At 38.5% G+C, this 27,823-nt stretch overlaps 1 protein-coding gene across 2 annotated transcripts in view; it reads left to right on the forward strand.

Moving 5' to 3' along the window:
- The window catches only part of srrm3 (serine/arginine repetitive matrix 3), a 100,899-nt gene that overhangs the window by 44,579 nt on the left and 28,497 nt on the right, over positions 1-27,823 (forward strand). For both annotated transcript variants that reach the window (XM_011483759.3, XM_020709052.2), the window contains exons 2-3: positions 6,655-6,959; positions 20,560-20,661. In XM_011483759.3, the coding sequence (XP_011482061.2) occupies positions 6,667-6,959; positions 20,560-20,661 (395 nt within the window). In that variant the 5' untranslated portion in view covers positions 6,655-6,666. The remainder of the gene's footprint in view (positions 1-6,654; positions 6,960-20,559; positions 20,662-27,823) is intronic.

A 27,823-nucleotide genomic window follows, 5' to 3' on the forward strand; every position in this document is an offset into this window, starting at 1 on the left:
ATAGTGTCATCGAATTTGGACGTTCCTCACACTCAGTTACATGTGAAAAATATATTTAATCAGATCAAAGATTAGATTAGAATTGATCTGTGTACATGGGCCTAGAAAAACGTTCTCAGATTACAACAAACGTTTACAAATGCCACACTTTTGGTCGGAATAAATCATTTGGACATGCGCAGAACTCTCCAAAATATAGGGAACCGGCGTAGAAGAAGAAATTAGTTCCGTTGTAAACAAACAGAGCTGGCACAGATGATCTTTTAAACGTGCTTTTGTTATTATTATTGTTATGCTTGTTGCCTGTTTGCTCATCATTATATTTTTAATCTGTGTAGTCAGTGCTTTTTTGTGGCAGAACGGAGCCGGAAGAAGGGTTAGGAGTAGGCTTGCATGTGCTAACAACATTTAGCCTTTGATGAACATATAATCCATGTGGTCAATGCTACAACCTGCATCTTGGCTGCACATTAATATGTGGGAATAACAGCCTTTATTTTGTCTGGACACGACTGGTAATACAAATCCACGTGATTGTTTACACGGTTTCTCAGGACCGCGCGGCGGAGGCGGCCTCCGTTAGCTCACACCCCGCCCCAAAGCCTCCCCTCTGCTTGGACACAGTTCTGCCGGGAGACACTGTTCTCCTGAGTTTGGCAGCTCACTCACGCAGAGCGGCAGGACGGACTGGACACTCGTAACAAAGCACCCTCCCCTGCCAGCAAACACAAAGCTGCTCTGCTCAGAGACACGGTTTGCTCGCACGGAGCAGCCGGCTGGTCCTGTTTGCTCCTGTTCGCAAAACCTCCTCTGGAGCGCCACACCATCTATGCATGACGCAAAACCAGAGCAGTAGTGACCCACAATCAGAATGAACTGTTTATATGCACCACGATTGGATCAACAATCTCCATAACCCATCTATCTCCATCGGAAAGAAATTTTGATCCGAATGAGTCTGATCGGGGCAAAGTATTCCAAACGGCGTGTTTACTTGACGCATTTTTCTTCCGATCAGGTGTTCATTGAGATTACTTTCGTCCATGTAACCGCAGCTAATGACGTCATCAATAGTTGCTGGTCATCACATTTTTCTAATCAATTGATCTTGGACATGTAAAGTTAGGTAGTAGAGCACATTTTTTGTAGGTTTATTTACAGTGTTGCAGGTATAGCATACTTTCTGCTGCTCTTCACTCCAAGGACTTAAACTGTGAAACTTTAATGATCATTTGAAGTGAAAATATTCAATATATCTTTAGTCTGATACACAGAAGGCTAAATCTGAAAATGCTAATTATCTCACTGTGGCTGAAGGTATGCAAATTTCTCTCTTATGACTCATTAACCTAATGCAACATTAGATTGCAAATGAATCCAAAATTTTTTCGCTGCACGGCCACTCTGACTGTTATCTTTATTAATTGAGCTTCAAGTCCGTAATCCATCTTCTGCATGTCTGAGATGAGTCAGCCCTGTGTGGGCCGCTCACAACCATGTAATTGAGAGATCAAGATGCTTGAATGGAAAGTACAGCAACGCTTCCACATGGAGTGAAGACAGGCACCTTTTACACTCATTATGGCTGGACCTCAGTTCCAACTTCTGCCTTTGTTACTCTTGTCTGGGTGGGATGTCAGCAGAGGCAGCAAAAGGAAGCCATGAGCAAGAACAAACAAGTGCAGCCATCTTCTTCGCCCAACGGAAAAAAAAGGCAGGAGCTAATAGCTTCTGACGGCAATCAGCTCCACTGCCCCAAAGCGGGATATTGAATTTTCAAGTGGATATCATCTCTTTGTCATTTTAATATAACTTATTATAAAGCTTTGTGCGCGTTTGAACAGCTTCACAAAGCATAATGACTAATTACGGGGCGTGATTGCCTCGATGTGGCAGTTGTATTTACCCTTGCAATAATAACAGAAGAGGCTGGTTCCAGCTCTAACACAGTGACTGGAGATAACCTTCAATCCCTTTAGAGGACTTGTACACAATTAACTGTGCTGCCTTATCTTCGCACTGACAACCTCCTCTTTCTGCTCATGTTTTACAATTGAATAATGTGGTTGCTTAAACTTGAAAGGAAACAGATTTTGTGCTCCGTTTGTTCCTCATGTATAGAAGGAACGATGGTGGAATATATAATGAGGTTTCTTAATATGTGCAGCGGTGTCGCACGCGAGCACCCTGCCTGCATCTGGCGTTGTGGACATTTTTTTTTGTTTTGTTTTGTCAAGATGTCTTTAATTCATTTTAGCTCATTAACTCAAATATACCATCAACTCAAGGCCTGGACAGGCGTGGACAGTTAAACGTATAGAGACAAGTACATCATGTAATCGATGGAACAGTCTAAAACCAGTAAAGGTCTTAATGAATGATCCTTGTGCTCTGCTGAAGGAGTTAGAGCTCAACTCACAGACACACCGGCCTGTGCTGATCATTGGACGCTTCACCTGAGGACAGCAGGTCAAAACAATAAAAAATAAAGACTTCTGGAGTCTTCACAAAAACCATAAAACACGTCTGACCTGGCAAAATATTTGTTATCGTGAAAGCTCTGACTTTGCCCCTCATGTGATGTTGTCATGACAACCGTGAGGACAGTGGAGCTGCAGAAACATTTTTGACCCGCAGCCACAAAAACTACTTTGTGTTAATGATGATCAAAGTGTGACATGATTGTGAAGTTTCTGTGGATTCTCTGTCCCTTAAATAAATCTACGATAAGCTGATTAAATAAAAGTCTATAAACATTATTCACATTAATAAGAAAGTAATAGAAATAAATGGAGCATTTAAAAATACAGATTTCATTGTCTTATCTTACCTAATAAATAACTGTCTTCCAAAGTATAACATTTTGAAGTGCAATACTGTTAAAGACAACAAATAATGTTGATAAACCTCAGGAAGCTGCTCTTATTCTCACAAACGTAATGTATTTTCTGCATTATAAGTAGGGCTGAGCGATATAGAATTTTTTATATATTACAATATAGATTTTTTTCATTTTAGGCTATATATATTACAATTTAATTCCAAATATATTTGTCAAATTTGAACACTCTCATAAGACAAATGTGTATTCATCATCAGGTTGTTTAGATGTTTATTTCCAATCACACTTTAAGCATAACAGAAGCAGTGAAGGAACATGATTAAAGCAAATGCTTTTAAGTTTCAAAAGAGAACATAAATAAAACAGAATGCTAAACTGCTTGATCAGTTCCATTTAAACAGAAAACATTAATTTTAGATGCTTTATAGCTGGGCTGAGTCTGTCTTCTGCATGAAGCAAATTCAGACGAGACAAGTGTGATTAACTGACTTTATTTCAGAATAATATAGCATTTTAAACACTTATTTATGACAACAGTACGCATCAGAAACACAGCGACATTAGCATTTTATCCTAGAATGTCACAACAATTTTCCAACTTTCTAAGTTTTATTTAGAATATTTACTTACTAAGCCCCTCCTCCATGACTCCTTTCATCCGCTGTCAGAATTTTCTAAATAAAATTCATACAAACTTTCCTCAGCAGTCTCTGTTTTTAAACGGTTACATTAGGTCTCCTGGGATCTGGGCATAAATGGATACCTGAAAAGTCTCTTGACTCCACTTGCTGCTCTGAGTGAGTGCAGTTGATAAATTCTGATCTAAATGAACTAAACATATGTTTGAGACAACAGTGCTCATTTAAACAGCTAGGGTTGCAGTTTTTTCAGATATTATAGCATGTATGCACCATTAGCTGCAGATAGTGTGTTATTCAGAATAGTCACAACACATGTAAAAACTTTTTTGAACAAATATCGTTTTCTTCTTAATCTAGATGTTCATGTATAAGTATACAAAAGCAATATTCTGTCCATAAATTAGCAGTTTATTACTTTCTCCTCCAAAAGAATGAAAGTAGCATTGTTTTTCTGATAGCAAAGACCTTTAAAGGATAAATTCCAGAATCAATTTAAAGAGTCCACCCTGCGACAGACTGGCGACCTATACAGGGTGCCCCCTGCCTTCGCCCACAAGTGGACGGGATAGGCTCCGGCAGCCCCATGACCCCACAAGGGAATAAACTGAAGAAGATGAATGAGTGAATTTAAAGTCCATATGACACTACCTAACTAATATTGTATAACTGGGGACTGTAGTTTCTTCAGGAAGCATCACAGGTCTTAAGCACTAATATCAACATCTGCAGAGCAGCAGTAGTTCATTAGAACTCTGAGTTGTGGGCGATACTGTAGTGCAGAGTTACCACGCCCCACTCCCTCCCTTTACGCGGATCAGGGAGAGTGTGACCCACCCAGCGTATTTTCTACGTCATAGCTAGACTCTTTTTCAAATTGTATTTTTTTCTGATCTTTATTAAAAACAATTTAAATAAAGTAATACTCAGAAATTCTATTTTAAGTTTAGTTTTCTTTATCTATGTCCTCCATTCTCAGAAAAATACCACAAGATCAAGTTAAAATACCAAAAACACCATTTTCATCTTACTGGGTCTTTAAAAAAGGGATTCTGTTTTTTAAAAAAAGGCTATAGTTTTGCTGAAATGCTGACATGTTGTGACAGACATATCTATTAAAGCGTAAAATCCAAGCCTGCTTTCACTCTGACAAAGGCTCCTGCTTGACTCAATCTTGGAGTCATTTCAAGTCTCTTTTACCAAATGAAAGCATTTTCCTGCTTCATTTTCCCTTTGTGAGCGTTTGCAGATGAGAGATTGCTGTCTTGGAATATCAAGGGTTGATTTACCGTTTAATAGATTCGGCGATGAGGCCTCCTGCTGTCCCGCCACCTGCTCTGCCAACCAAGAGCGGCGTCGCTACGCACACATTTGTGGCTCGTTTACCAGCACTTCAAAACAAAAGCACATCCCTATTAACCAGTCAAACAGAAGCAAAAGCCACTTAAGCACACCGAGCTGTCTGTTCGCACCTTTATTGTGAACAGAATGAAGAAGTGGGACTGGTTCTGGATCTCTGTTTGTCCACCTGTCGCTTCATCTTCTTCAACCTCCTCCAATTGGGACACTGATGGAGTGAATCTTTTTCGGCTCCTTGTTGAAAAATGAAGCCATTAGTTGCAAAGGGAGAGAAGTGGTGCATCTGAGGCTGGTGGGCAACATTTCCCCTTCTTCTCCACCTTTAGTGCACCATAAAAAGAGTCATCCATCTTGATCAGCAGAGTCCATGCAGCGCTTGTTCCAGATGCCTTTTAATTCAGCTAAATCAGTCTCATCATTTCAGGAGTAAACCAGGCAGAAACAGAAAAGGAATAAAGACGTAACCAAACAAAATCATTTCTTTATCTTGTAAGAGAATCTTTTTTTACTTGTTTTCCCTTTCATCTGCTCATTCCTAATCTTTAATGTTTTCGGTGCCCTTGTTTTAACCCAACCATACTTTGTATGTGAAATAAATGGCCTTTACTGTTAACATCTTCACCATTCTTTAGTGGAATTCAGGGTCTAAAAAAAAATAATTGCTGTCTTCTAATCTTCCCACAGCTACATCAGGGCCACTGATTCATGCAGCAGAAACTGCTGCGAGGGCTTTCTCTGACCATGCATGTTTGTCCATGCAGCACGCTGATGTGTGCGAATGTTTGCAGGGTGCAGTGCTCAGTTAATGCAAAAAGTCCACAGCCTGCCTCAAGATGTTTGCATCAAACCACAGACACTCACTTTCCAACCTCTGGGATGTTTCTGACATGCTGCCGGGCCAGTTTTGTTAGTGCAGACAAGAAATATAATAATATATACATAACATATAGTATAACAAATAAACATTTATATAGACACAGATTTTTTCTTTTTTGTTAAAGAACATTGAAAGCATCACTAAACGAAGACATCCTATTAAAAGAGTATAATTTTTTTGTACAGATACAATAGCTTCTCCAAATCTCTTATAAACACCCATAAATGCCTCAGATCTTCTAGCATTTTTATGGTCACTAATAATTATCAGTCTATATTTAGAGCTAATATTTGTGACTGCAGCTTATCTTTTTGGGATTTTGGAAATAGCTGTGAGCCCAGTAATGTCCAATTTTGTTTATAATAGTATTTTATTTTAAAGTTGTTTTTTTATTTTTTATTTTTTTTTGGTAAATGTCAGACGTAAACCATTTTAAATGTTAACTAAAAAAAATGTTCGATTTGCTTTTTTGTACTCAGTGACATCTTATTTTCTTTTGTCATTTTATTGAATTTGTATCTCTCTTTGACATATTTTATTGCCACATTTTATGCTGTTGTTTTTTAAAATGTTCTTTTTAATTTACCCTATTTTAGTTTTCTTTTCATCTTTTTATTTTTATTTAAAGCACTTTGGTACTGGCCCGAAGGTGTAAAAAGCTATAAACATAAAGTTTCTTTTAGTCAAATCAAGTCAATGCAGATGAAAAAGTAGCTCTTTTTAACAATAAAGATATACTTTATAAACTTTTTATATGTTAAGAGCTTATAGGAAAAATAATTGTTTCCATACATGCAGAAAATGCTTAAAAATAATGCTTTTTTGGTTTTAAAAGCGGATTACCATGAAACTATTAACAGAAAAGTGAGAATATTTTTATGTTTTCACCCTCAAATCTCATTTCAGCTAACCTTTCACCTTTCTCTGTATCTCTCCAGGCTGAAGTAATCATGTACGATGCAACACGGGTACCATCTCCTAAAGATGGTGCAAATGGGATGGCGCAGCCCGCGCTTCCTGCTGGATCAGAACCAGGAACGGCTGCTGGATCAGGGGGACCGATTTCCAACGCAGCGCTGCAAGTTAAAAGTGAGGAGGGACAACCAGGCACAGAGGAGGAAGAGGAGCCTAAAGTGGAACCTGTCCTGGTGAAGAAGCCACACAGAGAGATTCTGGACCATGAGAGGAAGAGGAGAGTTGAGCTGAAATGCATGGAGCTTCAAGAGATGATGGAAGAACAGGGGTAAGTGTAACAATTGCAAAAGTTATTTTAAAGACCGACTCCAATCATTTGCAGAAGGGTTCTTAGTCGTCTTTTAATTATAATTATGCAATTTTAGCCAAAATGCAAAAAAATCTGTGCTGTTTTATAGAAAATAGTTTCTGCAGAGAGGCGGTAGTTCATCAGAGATGAACTGCACAGAGCAACACCCCCCCTACCCCTCCCTGTTGCTGAGAGTTCAGAACAGGGAGCCCAGCGAATTTTCTACATTACAAATAGGCTCATTTTCCAACTGCATTTCTTTTCTTTTTTTGCCTGCTTCTGATTCACTGTGATTTGAAAAGAGAAATATGTAGAAATGAGCTTGAGCTTATTTTTTTATATATTTTCCATCATCAGAGTAATGCCACAAGAACATGTTAAAAGCACCAAAATCACCATTTTTATCAGAGTGGATCTTGTTCAGTAACCACTTTGAATTAGTGATTTAGGAACATGGGTCCAAATTTAATACAATACATTTCAATGTTAATGTATGACTATTAAGTGGCTTGTTTATGCTAAAAAGCTTGTTTTTGGAGTGATTCAAGAAAAGAAAGCAATACAATAGAAGAAGAGCAGAATGAAATAGCAATCAACTAGATTAAAACAGCAATAAAATAGAGACCAGCATTGAGTATTAAAAACCAGTCTTCAATCATTAAAGTGAGTGTCTGCATTTAGTGTGTATTTATTGCAATGCAGACTTTTGGGATTTTAAGCTTTAAGATTTTTGAAAGGACCTGAGTGTTTTTGTGTTATGTAACATTCAAACACAACTTAATTTTTGAGGAAGTAAAGAAACTGCCAAAGCTGTCACAAACAAGAGTGACTGTGTATATCTTGATGTCAAGTAATTTATTTGTAAAGTCACTGAGTTGCAGCAGCCATCAAAGCTTGAGCAGAAAACCTGACATTGAGAAGTGCACACAAGATCACAAGATCAAATATTAAACTCTGAGTGTGTTACCTGCCAAGTCAACTCCATTTTTAACAGTGGGAGGGAAAAAAGGAAGTGTTGATGGTTGAGTGGGGTAAATATAAGGGACAATCATTTTTGTGAGGCTTGTTGTAATGGTATCGCCTCTTTCTGCACCATGGAATGAAAATGTTATGACACTGATCTGTCATTTGATTTTCTGGAAATGACTGTGAAGCAAGCTAAAACTTCCAAATATGACAGAATCCTGGCATGTGAAGGGGATCAGGATGAGGGGAAGGACTCTTGGCAGAGAGCTTGCTTTGGCTTGGTACCTCAATAACTATGCATTGCATCGTTCTGTGGAGTATCATGTCCTTGTCACTTCCACTTGCACCTGTGGAGAGGTTGTGACCTATTGCGTCTGGGAATTCTGCTCTGTAATCCGACAGAGACACACTATGCGCTGGTAATTCTTAGCCCATAAAAGCATTAGACAAAAAGGAAAAAGGTGCAGTTCTGTAGATTCTCACTTTAATTACTTTTTAAAGTAAGAATCTAAGTTTAATAAAACCAGAACTGAAAAAAGGGGATTGTGTTAGCTTTAGTTTAACTTTAGTTTAACAGTGGTGCTGCCCTGCTCATTCATTTCTCCTGAAATTAATAAGCATTTAACCAAAGCAGCCCAACAAGCATGACAGCATCCATTACTCTGTTGGACTGATTGCTGTTCACCAACTCTGACTGCTTTTCTGTCAGTCAGAGCGATTTATAGCTCATTTCACAGGTTTATATGCACAATAACGGGTTTGTATTATGTCTTAGTCACAACTGCTCTTAAGGGGGGGATGCAGGCTGTCTGCAGGTGAAAAATGTACAAACTTGTACAGGGTTCACAGGTGGCCCACGGTGAATTTTAAAGTCGTAAACCACTCAGTGAGCCCGTAGAGCCTATATGTATCTTTCTACTGACATTCGACAGGTGGTAGCGAACAATGATGCAATACCTTGGGGTGAATAAGGTGAGATGAAGGCAAGTTTTATAGATAATTCCTTTTTGTGAACCCCCAAACTCTTGCACACTGTTTAAAACACGTGTCAAACTCAGGTCCGCAGGCCAAATTTGGCCTACAGTGTAATTATAATTGGCCCGCGAGATCATATAAAATGTGCATTAGAGCTGGCCCGCTTTATATTATGCTAATACTACAAATCCCACAATGCTTTGCTAGTATGTTAGCGCACAGACGAAACCGGCAAGTGGTCCTTTCATCTGTTGCCTGTCATTGACAGCCATGCTCCAGTCACATCGGACAAATTAGTTGCTCTCTCCAAAAAAATGGCCAAAGGAAAGATGGACAACAGAAGCTTTCAGGACAAGTGGGAGGCAGATGATCTGTTCACAAATATAAAGGCCAGACCTGTTTGTCTTGTGTGCGGGGGGTTAACGTGGCTTTAGTGAAAGAATATAACATAAGAAGGCACTATATAAAAAGTTTAAACATTACATATCAGTTGCAGTTCATTTTTGAAGTTTGGCCCGTGACTTTACTTCCCTGCTTAAGTTTGACTCACTGTGAATTTGAGTTTGACACCCCTGATCTAGAACAGTGTCTAGGAAATTCTGTCAAGTGAATTAACCATGTGCTCAGCTGGCTGTGTGGCATTTTTGCAAAGCCAGTAGGGAGCCAGTATAAGTGCCTTGCTAACAACTAAAGAATGTGGCATTAGTGCACCATATGACAGCATCACCCGTATGTCATTAGTGCGTGCAATTTACATTATCCGTACAAATACTTCATGATACATTAACCAACAATCATACATTTCATTTTCATGACGTCCCTTAAGGTCGCTTTATGAGTGAGCCCCCCTGCTTGTCTTAAGTTGCAGCCACTCCTCCCTACAACCCTCCCCAGGGCCCAAAAACGTACAGCACCCACTGGAAAGGTGCATGTGAAAAAATACTGTTGGAATCTACTCATGAAGCATTTTTGTCACCACAGTCAGATGTAGCAAAACTATTCTCTTTGAGGTTTTCTTATATTCCCTTCCAGACGAGTTCTCTCTTGAAAGACCAAGTCTTCAAAAAAATCTTGCAGATTGAAAGCAGATTTTTTTTTTATCCACCAGACATAAAAACATTTACTGTGCAAGACATTGTCCTAGAGAGTTAATAATTCAATCCAGTTTGAAGTAAAGTCAGAATTATTCAAACTAAAGTCTACAGTCACCCACACTGGGATTTATTGCTGCTGGATTCCATCTACCATTCACACATGCCGTGCTGCTTGCACAAAAACTCAGTCTGACAGAGACCATAATTGATAGCGAGCTTTGTGATCCTATGTTGGTACACAAAGAGTTCACTCGACCGCTGATACCCCGTGGCATTTTACTCCCGTCGCATTTGTCATTCAGAAAAAGCCACCTAAGCCTTGAAATATTACAGGAGGGGGCTTTAATTGAATAAAAGTCAAGCTAATTAGGGAAGTATTTCAGGTTTGACATGAAACCAAACAGAAGGTGGAGGAAAGAAAAGGGTGGTAAATTAGACTTTTGGTTCACTAATTTTCTGGTTTGTCCTGACTTCCCCAAGCATGACTGCTCTGGTCAGGGAGTTGAACCTCATTAGGACTGCCTGGTAATAGTAGAGCTGCTGCTAAAAGATGGAGGGGTAAAGATGGAGGGAATGGTGGAAGGGTGGATGCTTCGCCCATCTGTCAAGATCGACTCCTTTCTTGGTCAGGAGCAGGTTTTTCCATGGTGAGAGGACCAAAAAAAGAAAAGAAAAAGATGATGTGGGGTGGAAGAGGGAAGTGGCACGTAACCACTTGGGTTGTGATATTGCAAGCAGGCCGGACTCGCTTGCTGACCAGATCTACGCACTCCTAGCTAAGACATGAAGGCTTGCAGCCTCTCAGTCAAGCATTAAGCTTCTGGACAGACTCGGCCCTTCTTGTTAAGCTATGATAAAAGGATCTTATTGCCAGCTGGACTTGACTCGGCACAGCAGCCCTCCTGCTTTAGTTTCCTGCGTGTCCTTTTACATGAGAGCGCCTGTGAAGGATTAAGAGACAGCGTGTGATAAAAGCATTTTACAGAGGTTGCTGCAGCGGTTTGAAGGTAGCAAACCCAGCCTCTAACATCAGCCCCGAGCTGGTCCTGAGTAGGAAGTGCAGGCTTAAGCGGGGGGAAATGTCGAAGGCTGTTGCCCTTTCCACACACGCAGCTGAGCACACACACTCTCATTCCCCAGTTCAGCTGCACTTCTCTCTTGTGTGAAGACCATGATAAATGGTCCATCTGAGTGATCGCCTCACCACAGGAGCCAATTAAAGCGGCTCGCCGTTTTAAGCAGCCTGTTCACTTAGCAATCCATAGACTGGCAGCATTTTTCGTTGGTTTGTGCAGCAAGCGTGCCACTGCCTCAGGGGATGTGGCCATTTTAAGCTTCTGAGATGAGCTGGAGGCTTGATACATCAAAGGGTTTATGCATGATGTTTGCCTGAGGAGCATGTTGTCTTGTCCATGTGAATAACTCTGAAATGGGATAGTAAAGAACTGAAGCAAAACCATTCTGTCTTGTCTGCCTTCCAAACATGTCTGTATTGTTTAAATACATTCTACCTGCTTTGAAGCAGCTTTAGGGATGAAAACATCCATCAATGACTGGTTTGTGACTCTCATCATGCAGTCGTCTAGACTCTTTCAGGGTATTTTTATATTTTGTGACATAATGTGAACAATTTGATCCTCTGTGGCATATGAGGCCTTTTTCAAGCTCTTTAATGAGCTTTCTTCCTCGGCTCTTCATTCGCACAGAATTGCATTCCGGTGGAGTCTCCCTCAGCTAAATTAGCATTCATGCTCATTCAAATTTTTTCTCAAAAGGGACCTGAATCCAATTATTTTCCTAAAAAAAGAAAAACTTATTTCCAAACGTAAACGTCCATGCTGGTGTAATTTCCTTTTTTGATAAAAAAAACAAACAAAAAAAAACAAACGGAAAGGATGCATAATATTGCAGGTTTGAATCAAAACAGAAGTAAAAAAATAACCAACTGGCAGACAAACATAACTCAGAATATTGCTGTACTAAGCTAAACTCTGTCTGTAGTATTGATTCAGTAATATAGGTCGAAACACTTCTTACTAGAAAGAACTGTAACATGAGAAGCTTGGATCTTATTAAGAGAGCATATTTAAACTATAACTTATCTCTACACTGGAAAAAATAACCTTTTCAAAACAAGTTGAAAAAGTGTAGAATAAAAGATATTTTTACCTTGTTTAAGTGAAAAAATCTGCCAATGTACCAGTAGAATTTATCTTTGTAAGATTTCTTAAAACAAATTGTGATGTCTTGCCGTTTTAGGACAAAATTTAATTGTGAAAACAATAGCACTTACAGTTATGTAAATTATTCTGGTAATTGCAAATATTATGTCTAAAAATAAGTGTATAGTAAGTATATACACTTTTTTCCCTCCAAATATATCATATTATAAGAACTGCAACACTCCAACTATCCTTATTTTTAGACCATTAACATTTTAAAACTACAATACATAAATTTTAGAAATATGTCTTAAAAATTATGCATAAACTTGTCAAATAAACCTTGAATAAAACATTTTTAGTTTCCCCAAATCACTTACAGTGTTTGCTCACTACATTGTGGTTCACCTTTCGCGGTCTCACTGTTTTGCAAATGTTTTTTTTCTTCAGTACAATTTTGCACACTTTTTTTATTTGATTTTTTGCACTGCGTTGTGTTCTGCATTCTGATTGGCTGTAGACCTTGTCAATCAATCTTCTTCATGCTGAATTTCCAGAATACTTTCAGCTTGACAAATTCAAACAAAACCTTTTGAGCAAATCTATGTTTTCATTCTATAATACAGACTGATTTTTCTATGAAGGTTTGAACTTTGAGAGTTTAAACAAAACATAAAATTGTGAAAATATTAATGTCTGTCGCAGGAAAGTGGATCAAGGGTGTCGTGACGGATTTTAGTGCCAAAGAATATTTGGAATCTTACTTCCCAGATTTCCGTAATTGCGGGTAATTTAATAAACGAAGAAACACTGTAAATATGTTTATGACACAAAACCACTCACCATTCATTTATAAAATTTGTATGCAAAGTTAAAAAAACAAGTTACCATGGAGACGTTGATCAGAAAAAGATTCTTTCAGAATTAAATGACCCAACAAGATATTCTAAAATTAGTTGTCTTAAAGCAAGTCCCTACATCTAACGGAATAGTTACTAGTAAGTACGTTTTGTTTATATTATGTGTAATAAGATATTTAAAGTAGAAACTAAATCAAAACAATATAGTACTTGATGAGATTTTGTGTTTTTGCATTGTTAGCATTAGCATGTTCACGAAAACACCCAAACTTTTTTGCAACTCATAAAAAAAAAACAGACTGACATTTTGACAGAGCTTCGTGTCCCTTTAAAATTCACTTTGACGTCGGTAAACACAACCAAAATAATATATATATGTGTATATATATATATATATATATATATATATATATATATATATATATATATATATATATATATATATATATATATATATATATATATATATATATTGTGAAAGGAGCTATGTTGTTTTTATTTTTTAAAAAAGGCTTGTAATTTTACCTTATAGTACAGAATATACAATATATTAATGTTCTAATTGGAGATCTCAAGGAGAATAAGAGGAAACTTTTAAATTTAAATTTGGTTGAATTAGGAGACTTTTTCTCTTTTTTTCCAGGCTGTTATGTCTGACCTTTTCTTTTAACTGTCATCTAACCTTTATTTGAATGTTGAGGGGATTGACTAAACAACCATTTCACTATAATTTAAATCCTTTTTTAGTTTTCACCGTCAACCAGAAATCACCGGACTGCTGCCTGCATAGACTCATGGGTATGCAGCACTGCCTAGGGACAAGTTGCAGAGAAAAGCTCTTCAGACATGAAACGTAGAAACATCACTGGCAAATTGAGTGAGCTCCGGCTGGCTCAACACATTGGCTCTCTTTAAATCAATGCCTATTACCATAAGGATGGTCTAGAGGCCAACTATTCATTTTCCTGGATTGTGATTTAATGGGGAGAAACCATGGGTGCTAGGTACTGTCTAATTACTCTAATCAAGTTCTTTAATGGTGGTGATTTTTCATGGCTGCAGTGTCATGGAGGACTTCGCTCAAATGGATGTCATCTCTGGGACATACACTGATCTAGGCAATGTGCTTGGGCTCAGCGGATTTCATTCAATCCCACTTTAATAACTTTGGCCTCTTTACAGTCCCTTGTATCCATAAATAGTCACACTTGAAGGGATTTCTTTTTAGCTCTGCTTTCTAATCAAACCGTCTTCTTCATCCCGTCTGGATTGTGATGATGCGATGATGATAAAGACAGATGTTTTTTTATGTTCCTAATGGTCTCTGGCACACGTCCAATGTGAAGCCATTTACACAGTGATTCCGAGCTCACCATGAATTTTAGCTTAACATCTGTCCACTAAAATGCACCACAGAGGTTTGGCAGTTTCTGCTTGTACCAAGGGTGTGCCCTGGCACTCAGTCCACACAAACCTCGCTGAATGAAACAAGCAATCCTGAAGGATGAGGTTTTTACCTTTGCTCATCTGTGAGGATTCTGCTGGCTGACCTGTGAAGCTCCATCTCTTCTGAACAAACACTCTCTGATTTGATCAGTCTTCATGCTCTGATGCAATGCTGCACCCCAACATGAATGAGTGATCATGAGTGATTTTACTATTTAGTTTGAGTTTAAATAAAATACCTTAAAGCTCCCTTTGATATTAATAACATCGAATGAGAAGAAACAACATTTTCACAAGTGTGATGTTTATTACCCCACAATAAAGAAAATAATAAAGAAAGCCCCAAATAACAAAAATGGACCATGTCAATAGTAAAGTATTTTCACCATTTGCTGCAATGACAGCTTGACAGCAATGTCTCATGCTTCTCACTAGCCTCGCGATGTTGTTCATGCAGTAGTACTCCTAGCTCCTCCTCCACCAAAGCCAACCTTAGGGACCATTTCAACCTTGGGTTATTGCTCATCTCACTTTCTCCATCACCACTGACAACCATCATTTCTGTGTAGGGTGAGCCGACATTCATTAGTGAACAGGACCATTGCTGCATTGTCCAGGTCACATGGTCTTGTGTCCACTGCAAACGTTCATAGTGGTGTCTTTTTTCTGGCATTTAAGTCAAAGCGGTGGAGTCGGTTGTGAATTGTTTATCTGGAAACTCTAGTACCCCTGACATCTGGTAAACGGGCCTGCAAGTGTCTGAGGTCAGAGGGCCTTAAGTTCTGGTCATGGTTGTGGTCTGTCACTGACTGAGCTCCACTCCTGGGTCTGTCAAAAACTCTGCCAGTACTTCTGTGTCTTGATGCAAGTTTGCTGATGACACTTGCAACCTCTGACTGTCTACTGCCTACCTGAAAGCGCTATGACCAGGTGGTGCTGCTCGTCCGATAAGTGACGTTGTGTGTTCATGGCTGTATGAATGATGAACTTGGAATGACTTACTGACAACACCAGATCTTATATCAACAGAATGTTGAAACTGATGCCACACTGAAAAGGTTTTTCTTTTAAAAATGTCTTGGTTTTGACTCCAATGAGTCAGACACACTGAACACAAGATCATTTTGTGGAAAACACAAAATAAGGCGTGTCTAAAACCACAATACTATTACCCCCCTTACCCAAAAAAATCTTTAAAGTGAAACAAATACTGTGTAGATGACATCCACTGAGTTTTTCACGATATCCCTAACTTATTGTGAGGAGTGTAGTTTAACTGAAAATAGGAAAAAAGCTGGAGTTTTAAAAGCAAGATCTAGATATAATGTCAAAGTGATAGCATCCCTATTGAGTGTGTGACATCGGGAAACTCTTTGAGGGGTGGTGTCTGTTTAGCCTGTTCACTTCAGTGTTGCACTCTACCTCCATCATCAGCAGGCAGCTGAGAGGACACGATAGTTGTATGGTGATGGCTCCTGCTCCGCGTGAATGAAAAGCAATGAATATAAAGCATGCACTTGAGCCCTCCATTGTGCTTAGTTGACAGGTGCTGGCCGGAAAGATTGTCATGCACCAAGACCAGGCGCTGCTGTCACACCAGCTGGCTTCCTCTCTGTGGGTCCCTCTCCAAGCTTTCTCTGTTTACAACACTTAATCTCATTCTCCTCACCACCAATGTGCTGATAGCTACTGACTCAGAAAGCTTGGTATTGGCTGATCTCGTTAATCACAGAGAAAGCAACTCCTCTCAGATTAACGCTGTCTCCGTGCTGATATAAGCTGCCTATTTAGCTTATGAAATTAATCTTGCTGTAACCTGCAGTCAAGGAGAAGGAAAGAGAATCCAATAAGTTTATGGAACTCATGTTCTGGACTACTTTTTAAAAAAGTTTCAAATAGGAAAGAGTTTTTCATGTGTAACAAGGCACTCACTTCTATCGTGTACACCGGTCTTTTGGTATCCTCATGTTGAAAGCTGTTCAGGCTTGTTTCCTTCAGAGAATGGAGTGAAGAGCGCTTGGTTGCAGAATGAAAAAATGCCTCACCAGCCTGGAAGTGGCTTGTGATAACAGATGTAGTGACAGTTTTTTCTGATAAATTCAGCTCATGGCATTAAACCATGATGTTATGACACAAAGACTTCACTCTTCTGTTAGAAAAGACTTTGTGATGCTCGATTTATTTAGAGTGTTTCCACCTGGTGTCATCCTTTCAAAAGATGGTCATGACACTCACCCACATAACTAACAAATGTAACTTTGACTTCTGGGTTGCAGAAGTCCAAATAGTACATAATTGCCCAGTTTTAGATTCCCTCAAATGATCAATAGCATCTATGGCTTAATCATTTTACACTTTTATTGTTAAAGCCTTAGTCATAACTGCCCTTACTGGTGGATACGGGCTGTCTGTCGAAAGATGGGTAAACCTTTACAGAGCACGCAGGTAGCCCGTAGGAAATAGTAGGGTCATAGACTGCTCGTTGAACTCGTAGAGAGAAAATGTTTATGCACATTTGTTTTCTATGGGGATGCTGCAAGCAACAGTACATAGCAATTCATAGGGGTGAGTAACAGTAAAGTAGGTGTTGTACAGAATTTTCCTTTTCCCAACTCCCCCAAATCCTGCACACTGCGCAAAGGGGCCCTAAGTGGTGTTCAAGTAAAAAGTTTCCGCTCCTGACTGTAGAAATTAAAGTTAGAGAAAGTATTTTTGGGGGTAAAGTGTAGTTTGTGCTGACATTCTACAGCAGGGGTCGGGAACCTTTTTGGCCGAGAGAGCCATAAACGCCACATATTTTTAAATGTAATTTCGAAAGAGCCATACAATAATGTTGTGTCTCTTTCCCACACTGATGCACGGAGACTTAACCTCTTTTAAAGTTCTTTATTCTGGTTACTGTAGACCGCAACAAACGCCGTACAACTAATTCATCAACTCCTGTATCTCTCCTGCCGAGACGAGAGAGAGCGCTTCTCCCAACTTTATATTCACCTGCTCCCGCTCCAGCCCTCCCATTTTCCTTATTCGGCCCATAGCTGAACCCCATTGGTCCAAATTACCTAACAACAGGCTGAGCGACAGAACTGAGAGCCAATCAGATCTCTGCTTGATGCGTTCAATGAACCCCAGAACTTTTAACGCGGCCCAACAGCCAAGTTAAACTCAGTCCGCGACAATATTTTTAAAACTAAATATACAAGTGAATGTGTGCATTTGATGTAATTTCAACATTTTTAAAGTACAATAAGTCTGTGGATTCTTTTTAATAACATCGTTATGCTGTTGCTAATAAATGATGAGTATTTCTCGTGGCAGTTTTGCTGATTATCTAGTCTGGTTGATACGTGGTGAGTTTCTGCTTCGTTCAGGCGTTGAGACTTTAAACGTGATCTTAGGTTGGTCTGAATGTTCTGTAGATGTGACAAAGACTGCTCACATGCAGACGCGGAGCCAAACACACACTCACACACTGCAGTGAGTGACGGGCATTGGGTTTTACGTTTTTACAATCCCTGCGCGATTCACCTGCTGCCTGTCCCCACAACCCCTCACCCCCACCCTCTGCCTTCTTCCTCACACATCCCGTCCCCGCAACTGCGCGCTCTTTCTCAGAGACGAGAGCGCGCAGTTTTGGGCACGGCAATTCACAGATTTCCGGGTGGTACAAACTCTGTGAAATAATAGATAATAGTAAACTGATAGTTTTTTCTCCAAGCACCGCTACTACTGCGCGCCTCTGGCATCGCATCGCTCCAGACAAGGACTGGTCTAATCAAAAAAAAGTATAATTAAAGATTTGTCTGCGAGCCACATGTGACCATCAAAAGAGCCATAGGTTCCCGACCCCTGTTCTACAGTATTCCACAAGCACTTGCGTATAACACGCACACCCCATGCGTGCGGCATTTGGTCATTAAGTAGTCAGTACTAACAACTAAAATTGTTATGTCGGGTGGTTGGCGAAGGACCCAAATGCAGAGACGGGAGGCAGGCGGTTCCAAAAACAAGGGGTTTAATGAGATACAAAAAGCACTGCCATGCAGGGAAACCAGAAAACCAACTGACGGGGTACACAGAGAACCAGGTAAGTATAGACCAACAACATTGGAAGGCAGTGACAAGACATATATGCTGACAGGACTGACGAGACACAGGTGCAAACGATCAGGGGAGATTGGGACAAGGGAAGTCAAAGTCAAACTAAGACAGGCAGGAAGAAACCTTCTAAATAAAGCAGGAAGCAGAATTAAAGGAAAACAGAACCCAAACCACAACACGAGTATGGCGTAAGGCTATATGTGATTGGTGTGAGCAACCTACAATATCCTTTCATATACTTCACGGCACATTTACCACATACACGACAGTGGTATGTTCCAGTTTCGTGATGTCCCTTAAAGTGGCCTCAAGGGAACTACAAGACACACCTATGCTCATCTTAAGATGCAACTTCTCCTGTCAATGACCCTCCCTCAAAACAGTTCAATTTAGATTTAAATCATAAACCTTTCTAATGAACAACAAATGAGTTTTGATAAAGAAAAAATAAGTTAATTGTGACAAAAAAAGAGTAAATGAATTTACTGTTTTTAACCTATTTATTTATTTATTATCTAGTCTATTTGTTTGTTTTAATGCATTCAATGTGTCATGTCATTTATAATTTATCATATTTATCCTGGCTTCATGGAGATCAAGCTGAAGGGTTGTTAGGCCCATATTTTTTTTTTACTATGTATTATAAGAATGCTTTTATTTCGACTACTAACTTAAACCTGATTAGATTGGCTCTAGCCATGTGACCATAAAAATAAAACACTCCTTTGGTGGGATTCTGTGTTTCATATTTTATAAAGAACAAGAAAAATAAGAGCAGCTTAAGATGATTATGAGCAGTGATTAACAATTAAACAGAGAATTAACATCATTCCAGTGAAAATCCTGTTGGATCTTTAATAATAATGTTGTTTGACTCAGAGTTGCAAGGATTTTGCCTACGGTTGGTGGGTTTGCAAGTTAGGGGAGATGCATGTTCATGTTGATGGTAAAACATTTAAAGATTGAAAGATTGTACCGTCCTTCAAAAAGTTGTTACGATTTTGAAATTGGAAGTATTTGACGTACAGGGAAGATTCAGAAGCTTGTACTAAATTATTAAACGCTGAATGAGCAAATAGAGTGAAGATGTTCATTTACAATACCAATGTAAAACTGATGCCTGGCTCCTGGTCATCTTTTTGCTGCTTTAATTTTCTTCTTAGCTCTTCCAGCTACGTTTCTGTACCTCTATAGCTTGTTACAGCTCATTGCCTCAGCCCATGGAGACATGGTTTTTTAGACGGTCCCTTCTCTGAGCAGTCCATGGAAAATCGAACACGTTGCAGATCTGTCCTTTGAGAATCCGCTGAAATTGTTTGGATAGATCGGTTTAAAGTGTAAAGTGTCCCAATCTTTCTTGCAGGGCTGTCTTCACTCTTGCTCCTGCAGTCTGTGATTCCTGCCTCTTGTATTATTCACAAGCTGTGAGGATGTAGCCTACAGCTGAACACAGGGAACATATTACCAGCTTTTATTTATGTCTTCATGCTTTGTACGGCAAAGAGTGAAGTGAAATTGAGGTGTTTTACGTTCACTAAGACCTTTCTAAAACAAAACAAATCCCTTTTGTGTGCCATTGTAGACAGTGTGAACTGCTGTGTGTGTGGGCTTTGCGGGGCTCTGTCCATCAGCTTGTTGAGAGCTCTTCAGGCTTGTTACCTTCAGCTTAGCAGGTGAAGAGTGCTTGCTTTCAGAATGAAAAAATGACGTGCTTTGCAACCATGGAGAGTGCTGAAGGTGACAGTGTCATTGTAATATACATCACTGGACTGGCTGCATTTTTAGTAAGAGGAAGACTAAGACATTTTTGCTTTGACTGTGATGATGGAGGGCTGTTCTGCCTTCATTCATCGCTGTTTTACAAATAGGGGCAGTCCCTCCATTTACTCAGTTAAAGCTGCTATTCAAGTCAAATTTGTGACTTTTACAAAAAAAAAATATTTATTTTTTTACAACTCTATGTTTGTCTTCTTAGGTACACAGAGGAGGAGATCCAACAGAAAGTCAGCACATTCAGACAAATGCTGATGGACAAAGAAGGCGTGATCACCAGAGACGGATCCCACACTCAGCCAGTGTAAGTGTCTTCTCATCTGCTTCATTCATTAAATCTTCTTTCAACCACTGTGTTCTTTATGGGATACAAGCCCAGAAAGCCCAGAAAATGTAGAATTTTTTTTTTATATATACACACAAAATTAAATTGAATCACTTTACAACACTTGATGTACAGCAGGACTACAAATATTTAAAATGAAAAATTTCACAAAGTGCAAAGTGAGACAACTTTAAATGTATTACCTTTTTCAAGCTTGGAAGTATATGTAAGGGATTAACAACCAAATCAAAACAGTTTAAAATCTCTGATCATCATGATTATGAAATCTTACGGTTAAAATGTTACCAAGTTCATGTCTCCAGCTGCTAACAGGTTTGTGGCTATTTACGATGTATTTTCTGTTTAAAGATCCACTCCGATGAAAATGCTGTTTTTAACATATTCTTGGCGCATTTTTCTAATAATGGGGGTCATATATTGAGAACATTTTGGTTTAAAATGCATTTCTGATTATTTATATATTCAAATCAATGTGAATCAGGAGTAGACAAAAAAATGTGATTTGAAAATAATTCTATTTATGACGAGCTGCTCTGCTCCATTCTAATTCATCCTCTTGCAGACAAATAGATCCATGTACGTCTTTGTTTTCCTTGTCTAATCTGGAATCAAAATCAAAACTGTACAGCTGGAGAGCTCCAATATTGCGCGCCATTTTTGTTGCACCAGTAATTTTATGTTGGGGTTGTGAGGGGCTGTAAGCTAGCAGGAGGCCGTGTTAACAAAGCGCTCCCAGTAATGGGGAGGCCAAGGGGGGTGGGGTTGCTCCGTGCCAACAGTCCCACCCACGAGTCAAAGAAACATTTCTAATGAACTACTGCCGCTCTGCAGAAACTATGTCCTAGAAAACATCAGTTTTAATTTTGGGAAGGCATTTTTTCATTCTTCAAACTAGTGGCCATTTAATATAATTAACTTAGATATATATTTAATCATATTTAATCATATATAAATATAATTAAATGCCGCCAGGAATGCTTTTACAACAGATCACAGATTGGAGTGGGACTCTAATTATATGAATGATTTTTAGTGAAAGATCTGGACTGTAAGCAGACAAGTCCACCATCCTTACTCCTTTAGAAAGGGGCTTTGCTTTAAAGATGGCTGCAGTCTGTGCTTTTACATTACCACACCTTTCTTGATGTTGACCTTGGCTGGCTAGTAGAAGATGCTCATTGCTTTAAAATTTGTAGATTTCTTCAGCATTTAGAAATCTTTTTAAAATATGTAAGCTTTTCATATGTGCATATACTGTACATATGCACCCTTATATCCTCAGAGATGCTGGGTTTTGAACTGAATGCTCAAAAACTACTAGAAACTCTGCTAGAATATTGGGACTCATCGGATTTTGAACATTTTCTCACTTTGAAATTGCAATTGAGTCTTGGTCCACAGGACACGACGGGGCTTCTGGACCACGCTCAAACATGTATTCCTTTACGCATGACAAAAGCCTGACTTAGAATCTGCAGATGGCACTGCAGATGATGTTATGCAATTTAGAAGGGGAAATGTGTCAAAAGGCTTTTCAATTTTATGCAGAAGAAAATTATTGCAAAAGTAGTCCAAAAATCCTTATTCCCCCTTTTTTTCCTAGACTGGAAAGCCTCTTTCCTCTGAGAGGCCCTTCCTCTCTCAGACATACCTTTTTTGGACAATCATATTACAGAACGGATGTGTCAATAATCTTAATTAATTCATTGATGTTCTCCCAGCTGCACCTCTTTCAATTGCTTGTTTTTTGGCCGTTTTTTACCCCTGCTTACTCTTTCCTCAAATCTATACCAGGCTTTACATTCAAAATGAACTCATTTAGTGGGGACAAATGTCTTATTTCAAACATCTGTTAGAAGTATTGTGTGAAATTCCAGCCTGCTTTAGCTCATGTGCATCATCATAAGCATTTTCGAATGTATTCTTTGTGTATTTTTCCTCTAACTGTGGAACACTGAATCAGTCAAAAGTACTTCAGAAATATTGTTATTGTTGTACTACAATGCAACATTTAAATTTTACACATAAACCATTCAGCTGCTTTGATGTTTCCAAACCTTTATGATGCCCTGATTAATTAATTACAAACATAATCATCGTTGTTTCAGGACAAATTCATCCAGATAAAATAGCTGTTAGTATTTAATCCAAAGTGATATTGGTACAGGGTTTAAAAGCAAGACTTAATGGGTTGTCTGTCAAAAAAATGGGTGGCATTTTCAAGCCAACGAGGCTAAGGTTGGCACAGGAATTGTCATTTAGTGTCTCCCTTGACCCTTAAGCTGGAAGAGACAGAGAGAGTGCCGCATCTGGTTCGGGGAATTGTAGAGACGCAGAATCCCACCAGAAAAGGCCACAACCTCAGCTCTAAAAGCCATGAGACATGGAAACAGCAGGTTGTAGACATGGCAGTCACTCTGAAAGTGTTATTGAGAGAGGTGGTGCGATGGTGGCGTCTTGACCTGCTATCTGTGAACTTGCGAATGATAATGAAGTTGATGCTTCCTGTCTGTCAGACATGGTTAGTGATTCTCTCTCTTCTGCAGCTCATCCAGTGTCTGACATTTAGCTAGAACACGATGGAATGAGGAGGATGGCTGTTACACCGGATGATATGTACAGTGGGATGAATACATTAACATTTATGGTCCAAAGCATCATTTTTTTTTCCATTGGCATGTCTGAGTCAGATCTGTTTGGTATTTAAAGGTTTGCTTTATTTTTGGTCATAAGCTTTGTAGAAAAGTGAAGATGCTTGTATTTTTGAACCGGCAAAGCTTAAACACAATAAAGTGACTTCTGATTTATACAATGTGCTATGGCAGCTGCGGGTGACTGCAATAAAACTTCACTCAGTCATGTTTCACTGAGCAAGATTTGTAATGCACTCACCCTTATGTTGGCTTTATTTGACTAAATTCTCTTTAAACATGGTTCTTCTTCATTTGGTACCTTCACTTTAGTTTTGACCTGCTGGATTCATTTTATTTCCCTCAACCTGGTTTCCTTCACAGTTTGTCATTTATAAGGAAATAACCAACTAAACTGGGATTGTTATAGGACAGTGATCAGACATGAGTTCTAGGAAACATCCAAGTTCCGCTTTATAATCCTGTCCCACAGCAGTCAAGGGCTACAAGGACCAGATTGTTTTTGTTATTCCTATTCCTTACTGAGCCAAAATTTCTTCACTCGCCAAAAGTTGCATGCTACGACAGAGTTTTAGGGCGACCAAAAAAGTAAAATTACGAGATTTTAAGTCGTAAATTTACGAGAAAAAACGTGTAAATTTACGAGAAAAAACGTGTAAATTTACGAGAAAAAAATTTGTAAATTTACGAGATTAAAGTGGAAGTGAGCATACAGAGCAGCAGGTGAACGTCGCGCAGCAGCAGCGCAGACCGACTGAACTTAGTTGAACAGGTGAGCTGAATGTTTATTGATAACGTTCTAAATGTTTGGAAGCTCATTTGTTACATTTACGATTTGTTAATGTTTTATTTATTGATGGGTGGTTTGCAGGATCTCTGCAGCCCGATGAAGCTGTAGGTATCCCTGCAGCTGTCCACTTGAATCCTTTTTTCCTCCACCAAAGACAAGATCTCTACGTTTGTGTGATGCTTCTGTCTGAGGAGGAGCACTTTTTGGCATTTTCAACGTTCTAATGCTAATATAACAGACTATTTTCATTCCTCTTTATTTTTTTATGTTGAAACAGGACATTTCATCTGGAGCAGGGGGCGTATGTAACACTGTTTACTTCTGCGTAGATGTTCGAATGACAGGTTCATGATGCAAGGTGACAAATGGACTTCAGGGTATGTGAATGAAAAGGAAAGCAGTCCTCTACACCCAAACGTGTCTCTGAGCTCCTTATTTTACATATGAAACTCTGCTTTACTGACACCGAACCCCGAAAAGCCGGCTCCACTGAAAATAATCTGATTTTGAGTTGCCAAAAGGTTCCGAATCTCTTTGTTTTTTTAAACCTATTCGGAAATAAATCTTCAAAAAAGGCTCCACATATTTTATCTTCAAGCTAGGCTCCGATAAACGGAAAACTTTGGTGTTGCTTCCTCGTTAATCAATTACTTTTTTTTCTCTCGTAAATTTACGAGATTTTAAGTCGTAAATTTACGAGTTTTTTCTCGTGAATTTACAACTTAAAATCTCGAAATTTAACAGTTATGACTTTCTTTCTCGTAGATTTACGACTTAAAAGTCGTAATTTAATTTTTTTTTTTTTTTGTAAACTGGCCCTAAAACTCCGTCGTAGCATGCCCTTTGTACCAAGTGAAAATGAATTTTTGACATAGTACACGACCCCTTCAAAATTTTGGGGGGAAAGTTTTTTTGAGCGATCACTAAATTTCACACACATACCGCTAGTTTAAGGCTATGTCCAAATTCCCACCCTAATCCCTAACTACTAAAAAATGATTTAGTGAGGGACTGTCCAGTGGCCTGGTTTTAAAAGAAATTCGTACACCATGCTCACTACTTTTATTTTTTTATTTTAAATAATAATGGCGAATATGACGGCATTGATTTCTCGATGTGAAAATCTAATTGATATGAGCGTTTTGTGACAATCACTTATGAATCCACTGTGTTCTGATTATAAAAACTTTGATGGTTTATTGAAAAAAATACATTTAAATACATTTTTTGCAAAAAAAAATCAAACTCACTGCATTATGGTCTATATTTGCCAATCTAGTAAGCTTCGATTCACACTGGTTTTTTAGCAGATACTTCTGGGAAATTTCTAGGGCGCTGGATTTTGGAATTGTAGATTCGGACAGCAATACAAAATGGCAAACGCACTATAAAGTGCATTATGTAGTGCACTATGTAGTGAGAAGTGAAGGAATTCGGACATAGCTAAAGCCTACTTCCAAAACTAAAGTTCCGTTGACCTTTGACCTCAAGAAGAGCCTGCCATGTAAGTGTTCTAAAAGAAAATCCCCTTTACCATCAGCTAACATTTAAACTCCTCCTATATATTTATCACCTTTTAACTCCTCCTGCATCGTTAAGAAGCTACTTGAGTAAATAAAGAAGTTGTTTTTGTCATAATTTTTTACTCTGAGTATTGTACAAATCCAATTCAATAACATTGTAATCAAGCTGAATGAAAAAAAAAGATATGAACATATTATGAATCTGGCCATTGTTAACCAAAACCATTCGTTGCCAAGGAAATTCAAAAGTTTACTTTTGCAGATTCTTCTAAAAATTCTAAAAAATATATATAGACTCTTAGAATCCCCCCGGTGACCAAAAAATAAAAGTAATGTACTTCTTGCTCAAAAGCTTTGCTGTAACAGATTCACAAGACCAAACAAAGTCCTGCTTGCTTAATGTCCCTTAGATAAAAATGTTTGCATCTTCTGGGTTTTGAATGCAACTCATGTTTTCTTTTTAATTGCAGTGAAAGTCTTGATTATTTCCTCGATCTGTCTGTCCTCCTTGGTTCGGCTCAGAGTTTTATGGTAATTTATTTTTTAATCAATGCAAAGGAAAGGTTAAAGCTTTTTGCTCCTGTAACAGCGCGCAGTAAAAATGTGTTATTGTTAAACCAGTTTCACTCGTGTTCCCTGGTGAGTGAACAACAAAGCAACCCAAAATGGCACAAATTCATAAAAATCTTTATAGCAGCAGAGTTGGGAAGAACCTTTAGAGTGATTTATTTATTCAATGAATATATAATTCAAGAATCACTTGGGTTTATAAATTTAGTTCATGATTTTTTTCAATCTATGTCTAATCTTTCGCCAGCCTTCAACATCACAAATCATAAAATTCCCCTTTCTTTCCTCCCACACACAAAAATTGTGAATTAGCTTAAACGTAATTATTATAGGAGTGAAGTTTATAGTTTACCAACATGGAGAGGAAACCACCTCTCCCAGGATCCTGTTCCTGGTTTTCTCACCATTTCTATGCTGATGATACTCAACATTTGCTGTCTGCTTCCCCACCTGACATACAAGTGCCATCATTCATCTCTACCGTACATTCGCATTTATTTGTTTGGAGGATACGCCTCTTGAGATGTGCCATCTTGTTTTCAAGAGGGTCCTCAAAAGACAACAAAACATACATATACTTGAATAAGAGAAAACATCTCTGTGTCTTAGATAGGACTAGGTTGATAAAATTGATTAATCAATCAAAATTGATCCAAGCTTAATCAATCAATAATCAATCTATAAAAGTAGAGATCGATCTTTAATGCCCTTTCCCTTTCTGGTGACCTAACACAAAACAGCAGTACAGCGAAAGTCCGCTAGCTTGCTGCTAACGTATAATTAACGTATAATAATAAAACGGCTAATGCTAACATTCGGTCGACCTAAATATACATCACTGAATAAATGAACAGCTTTATATACTCACAGGCATGAATTTAACTCTTTTAAGGAAACATTTTTTTAAAGTAACCATTTGTGGTCTAAAGCAGCGTTTTTTGCTCAATCTTCTGAAATAAAGTGTAATGCTTAACTGCAAGCTCCACCTAGTGGCCAAACTGAAACATCCTCAGGCGAGGCAGAACATAATGCAAACATTTTTGTTAAAGCTTCTCTTTTATACAATTTTACAGAATGTCAACTGTATCAGATTAATATGAATATCTTCAAATCATATTTAGATTATTGTTGTATTTCTATACAATGTCTAAATTTCTAAACAGTGTAAATTCAAAATTTAATCAAATCGAATCTAGTTGATTGAAAGAATGAAAAAAAATACATCGAGTTGAATTGAATTGATCCAGGCTCTTGTAAATCGAATCAAATCTGGAGATTATTGGTGATACCCAGCCCTAGTCCCAGACACAACCTGGTTTTCCTAGTAGTTCCTCAACTGTACAAGCTCAGGCACATGCCTAATTCTCAACATTGAAGAAATAAAGTCAATGGCTGACCATTTTCACGGATTGTTTGTTTGTACAGTTGATTAAAATATATATATATATTGCCATTTCTTGTCACTTGGAGGTTTTTCATACTAAATTTGAATGTGACACTGAATGAATTGTTGCTCATCATGTGTCATTATTTTGTAAAAACATTAGACATAAAAATGCCTGTTTGAGCTTTCTGTCTTGAGATAC

Source organism: Oryzias latipes, chromosome 14 (genome assembly GCF_002234675.1).
Source record: "Oryzias latipes chromosome 14, ASM223467v1".
NCBI lineage: Eukaryota > Metazoa > Chordata > Actinopteri > Beloniformes > Adrianichthyidae > Oryzias > Oryzias latipes.